Source organism: Octopus bimaculoides, chromosome 10 (genome assembly GCF_001194135.2).
Source record: "Octopus bimaculoides isolate UCB-OBI-ISO-001 chromosome 10, ASM119413v2, whole genome shotgun sequence".
Lineage (NCBI taxonomy): Eukaryota > Metazoa > Mollusca > Cephalopoda > Octopoda > Octopodidae > Octopus > Octopus bimaculoides.
Window position 1 is genome coordinate 14,613,674 of NC_068990.1, and position 6,036 is coordinate 14,619,709.

Consider the following 6,036-nt stretch of genomic DNA (forward strand, 5'->3'; position numbering starts at 1 on the left):
TCAGCGTGACACAGTGTGACAAGGCTGACCCTTTGAATTACAGGCACAACAGAATCAGGAAGTAAGAGTGAGAGAAAGTTGTGATGAAAGAGTACAGCAGGGTTCGCCACCATCCCCTGCCGGAGCCTCGTGGAGCTTTAGGTGTTTTTGCTCAATAAACACTCACAACGCCCGGTCTGAGAATCGAAACCGCGATCCTATGACCGCGAGTCCGCTGCCCTAACCACTGGGCCATTGCGCCTCCACTGAAGGATTGTAACAAAAACTTAAATCACGTTAGTTAAACTACATTCGTTCGAAACTTTGATAAGAAAGAAATAGCTTTGTGTATGTGTGTCTGTATTTCTTTTTTTTTTTTTTTTTTTGAAAGTCTACATTTACGTAGGCAGAGAAATGAAACAGAAAGTGATGGGGGAATTTTTGTTGTTATTCAAGCTGGTAAATGTAACAGCCAAATATTTCAGCAATAACACAAACAACAGTACAAGGTCAGAGCAAGATGTGTGTCGAAATGTAAATTATTTAATAAGCTACTTTTGTAATATAGTTACATCAAAACAAAGCTGTCTGAATTCTTATAATCTAATTACCTTGGTCGCAGTTTTCTCCGGACCAACCTTTGCAACACACATCAACTGTGATATTGCGAAGTTCTCTGCTTGGTTTTTGAACAATGTGGTTCCTGAAAGAAATAAAATATAGACTTAAAGTTAGTATTTGGGTTCAATATAAATGTGTGCGCGTGTAGCTTGGTTACTTCAGCTCACGATTTTGTGAGTTTGTTCCTTGTAGCATGTTGAGTTCTTAAGCAAGACATTTTATTTCACGTTGCTCCAATTCACTCAGCTGGTAAAAATGAGCTGTACCTGTAATTCAAATGGCCAGCGTTGTCACATTTTGTGTCATGCTGAATATCCTTGAGAGCTACGTTTGTGGAGTACTCAGCCACTTACATATTAATTTCAAAAGTAGGCTGTCCCGTTGATCGTCAAAACCGACAGTGCCAGTTTATATATATATATATATATATATATATATACATACAGACTGTCCTCATTTAACGACCTACCTATTTAACGACCACTCGGAGTTACGACGAACTTTACGAGCTGTCATTACGTATTTTACAAAATATAAAAACTTAAAAACTTTGTCGTATTGTGCGCTGTACGAGAACTGCCGTCGTGACGGCATCTCATCCCGAGCACCCATCCTGAGAAAAGTTTATTAGGCATCTTATGTGCTGGGCCTGGAATCACAAACATACTTACGATGTCTGAGCTACAATAATACAGTATCCATATCCTAACTTTTAAGGTTTTCCTTGTGACAATCTTACTGTTACTTATTCATTTTTCAACAATTTATGTTAGTGATTCTTGGCCCTGTACTGCATATACTTTATACAATACGGTATTCTGTTTTTAAATGTACGTACAGTACACTATACCTATAAAAAAAAATAGTACGTACCCTATGAATATTCGTTTAACGACGGGGCTGTTGGAACGTAACTCATTTAACGACCGAGTTACGTTCCAACAGCCCCGTCGTTTTGAAAATTAATGCTTCAAATCAGTTCAATTGTTTCTACGTTCGTTCATTTTGGTGATGAAATGTTTCAGGAGAATGTTCAAAGCTTTTTCATTGCCTCGCTAAAAATTTTAGGGGGTTCCCGAGTCACTGTCAACTATAGAATTACTTGAATGAATACTGTACAAACAACAATAAAGACTTAAACTGTTACATTTCAGACGCGTTGACAGTGACAAAGTGATATTATATTATTCTTTACGGAGAATTATATGATTAAAAAGTTAAATATACTTTGGTGAGGTTTCAACACGATTACGTTAAGCTTACGCTTGATTTTGCCATTCTTGAAAAATAAATGTATCTTTGGAGTTAGCCTTTTAAATTCGTTGATATTTGTCTAGCTCTTGAATACAATCTCCTGCGACGGGTTTATCAGTGAACACTTTGTCTCTACATTGTATACTTAGAGCAAGTAAGCCTAGCTAAGACCTTCCTATTTCAGATTGACGGTTGCAGTTAAAAGTAGCAAGCATGAGTTGTATCCAAAGTTCAGTAAGCTTTTCTAAAAGTTGAACTTGTAAAATGTCTCTATTGCAACTTGAGAGTTGCAATAGAGACATTAGTCTCTCTCTATCACCTTTCAACAAAAGTATATATTAAGAAACAGTAGAACAATTAACAACATAATAAAATAAGTTTTATTTTTGGTGATGCTTGGTTTTACAAATCCTGTGTCATTCAGCTTAGTAGTCGCTGGTTAACTTGTAATCGGCATTGGAAGGTTAAGAGCTTCGTTGATGCATGCCAAAGAAGCAAGTTGCTGTCAAGTCGAAGGTATCATGCTGAAGAGGGTTAGAAAACGAAAGTAGCGCTTTAAGTACTGGTTTTACTACGCATGCGCACTCGAGGGGCTTCCAGGAAGGCAAGTCCCTTGCGCATGCGTAGATTGTACTTCCTTAATGGCGGCCATAATTTCGCACCACTACAAACTTTTCTGGAATTTACTTGGACGCACACTAGCGTAACCAGGGTGGTAGGGGCGGTCCGCCCCAGGCGGCACTTTTAAAGGGGCACCACTTTTGGGTCTGCTGTAGGCAATATGTGGTATTTTTTTTGTGGGGTCCGGGGGCGGCAAACTGAAGGGCCACCCCAGGCAGCACACACTACGCAAGTGTAGGCACAGCTTGCCTGTAATTTACTAGAACTTTGTAACACCTGTACAAAATGAAAATGTCGCCTAACATTTGACAGGCCATTAGTTCTCCATCATCATATAATATGTGGGCCCAGCTTTCTTTAGTTCATTGACTGCGGCCAAAAGTCGCATTTACGATAAGTAAATCAATCGGTCATTGACACTGCTCACATACAGTTTCGTAGGAGCTACCCACCATTTTACAGCATTTCTACGTCAAAAAAAGGGGGGAAAATTCACTCACCATCTAATTTTGCAGAAACCTTTTTCGGCCTTGTATTCCAAAATTTCCATGTTTCGATCTTCGTTCACTCTAGCACATCGTTCGAAATCAAGTATTTCTGTTTCTATGACTCTTCTCGTTGTGTTTACCAAAGTCTGGATTGTATCCTTGCAAAAATGTCTGGAAGAAAAGAAAATACAGGTCTTTAGAAATTTGTTTCTGTAATTACGTGTTTAATTTCTCTTAAAGAAATCGAAAAGAAGAAAAGAATCGATTTAGTTTCATTTTTCTTAACTTAGACATTCATCTTCCCGATTTTATTTTCTATAATATTTCACACAGTTTTCAATTTATCATTACGATAGTCTTCTAGTTTGCTTTTCATATCCATGAACATATCCCTTTGCTGGCTTCAAACTAAGAATCACGAAAAATACCTTGTATTACAAATAAATATTCAGCAAATCTGCGAGGGAATATCTGGTACTTAATTTATCGACTCCGAAAGTATGAAAGACAAAGTCTATCCCGGCGGAATTTGAACTCAGAACGTTAAGGCAGACGAAATACCGCTAAGAATTTCGCCCGTCGTGCTAACGCTTCTTATTTCTTTATTGCCCACAAGGAGCTACACACAGAGGGGACAAACAAGGACATAAAAACGGATTAAGTCGATTATATCGACCCCCAGTGCTTAACTGGTACTTAGTTAATCGACTCCGAAAGGATGACAGGCAAAGTCGACCTTGGCGGAATTTGAACTCAGAACGTAGCGGCAGACGAAATGCCGCCAAGCATTCCGTCCGGCGTGCTAACGTTTCTGCCAGCTCGCCGCCTTTAGACAATATTTAATATTGTTGGAAATATAATACTATTATTGTAACAATATTACTCAACATGCAAGCATTTTCACGCTAATCTTAGACTAACGAATCTTAGAAGATAAGAGTTTTATTCTTTAATGATTTTTATTGTGAACCCAGTTTTAAATGGAATTTGCTTGCTGCTTTATTAATCCAATAATAAAGGATTCAGTTTTAGTGATATTCAGAATTTATCTAATAAAAATTATATTAAATATGTTTCGCCTATATTTCTATTGCTCTTGTTCTTTCAAATTTAATGATGATTTAAAGTTTTAGAAATTTGCTTCTCTATCCATTATATATATCTCTCGCCAACGAACCAAGGAGGCCATCACTTGACTTACTAGAAATAGCAACTATATTTTCTTCACATCAAATCTTACTGTCTTAAAATAGAAAGGGGCACAGTAACGTAGTTTTGCGGTAGGGGGATGCGTTATTTATAAAAATAATTGGATAGTCATGTTTAGACTGCCTTTGATCATCGGTCTGCTCAACCAACGTTAGCAATAACGATAATAGCGTAATCTCTTGTCAAATTAGTGAGTGAATTTATTTTAGAAAATATCTTACTTATTTCTGGAATTAGAAAAATAGTAATGGGTTCAAATTTTGGTGCACACGGCCAGCAATATCGGAGGAAGGGAGTAAGTCGATTGCATTGAACCCAATATTCAACCGGTTTGAACTCAGAACGTAAAGATGGGCTAAATGCCGGTAAGCATTTTCGCCCGGCGTGCTAACGACTCTGCTAGCTCGCCGCCTTAGTAAAAACTTGCTACTAAGACTTATCTTATGATTCATGATAACCTAAGTTAGCTACACTCTAGTAACGTCATAACCGAACTGAGAAAAGTGTAACATAGCTGCACAGACTGACTGAGAAGATAGAGTATTAGATTGACTGGAATGACTGAGAAGATTGAGTATTAGAAATTCACTCCGTAAGTCTGGATTTCAAATCTGCAGCAGACCTTTCTATGGATTTCTTGTCTGAACACGTTATTGAACATACGTCAATTTACCAAAATGTCTAGAATAAATACCAGATCATCAGCTCTGAAGCTAGATCTAAATGCCGGCCCTCAAAAAGCCCTTTGGTGCTTGGAGACTGTTATCTACCACATATGTGGGAAATTCTGTCTGTTGGTGTGTTTGTTTGTGGAGTTATTAGCTAACTCCACCAATATCGTTTTATCGATTTTGATGAAACCTTGTGATATACTTAGATAGTTGAAAAAAATCGATAATAGGTTCCCTGGAAGGGATCCTTATATCTACTACATATAACTAATATATTTTATTTAAACACCCAAGGGAAAAATCCATAGCATCTGCAATTACAATTGTCAGTTTGTAACAAAGCTATCAATATTTGACTCTCACAATCAGCGGACCTAATTCTGCATTTCACTACTCACAGTTTTGAACTGCTAAACCTTATTATTACACTTTCATGATTTGAATCTTAAACCTTAAAGACTTCATGCATACATTTATACACATACATACTTTTTTGCGCTTATAAATATACTACATTTATATATTAGCTTTAATAAATTAGCCTTGATAAAGTTAACCTTTAAAATTCCACGTAGATACTGCTACTTCACAAGCTGCTCTAACGGCGATCTCAAGTAAGTCTACGATTCATTATATTTGATATTTACTAAATCAAACAATTATTCTTCGTCTATTCTACTTCAATATCTAAACAGTTATATACATATTGCTGTAACTAATTTACACATTGCATTAATAAACATTTTTTCAACATCTCCAAATAACTAAATGCTGGCAATGCATGAAGGGTTTTCAATTAAATTTGATTACACTTTGAATGCTCATAACTCCGATTATTCTGCATTTTTTCAGTTAAACTTTTTCGATGACGGTAGATAAATTTTTGATTCCAGAACGTATTTAATAAGTGTGTCCCAATCCTGCTTTTTCTCACGGACAGTTCTATGTCGGATGCTCTAGAGTTGGTAATCCGGAAAATTTATTCATCTAGGCACCCAAAGGCAAAACAAAAAACATTGTGTATCACGAAGCCCTGCAAGACTGAAATTTTGGAACAACGATGCCTCTCCCTCCGACAACCTCTCTCGCCAACCTCCGGCAGTCTCTCTCGCCAACCTCCGACAATCTCTCCCACCTCCAGCTGACAGTTTTTTGTACATTATCGCGACGGAAAATACACCTTTTGTGGCAGT

General features: G+C 37.3%; 1 protein-coding gene across 1 annotated transcript in view; it reads right to left on the bottom strand.

The window, feature by feature from the left end:
* The window catches only part of LOC128248911 (von Willebrand factor D and EGF domain-containing protein-like), a 21,196-nt gene that overhangs the window by 11,782 nt on the left and 3,378 nt on the right, over positions 1-6,036 (bottom strand). Inside the window, exons 2-3 of the mRNA XM_052971233.1 lie at positions 2,976-3,134; positions 591-682 (exon numbers count right to left, since the gene is read on the bottom strand). Of these exons, the coding sequence (XP_052827193.1) occupies positions 591-682; positions 2,976-3,134 (251 nt within the window). The remainder of the gene's footprint in view (positions 1-590; positions 683-2,975; positions 3,135-6,036) is intronic.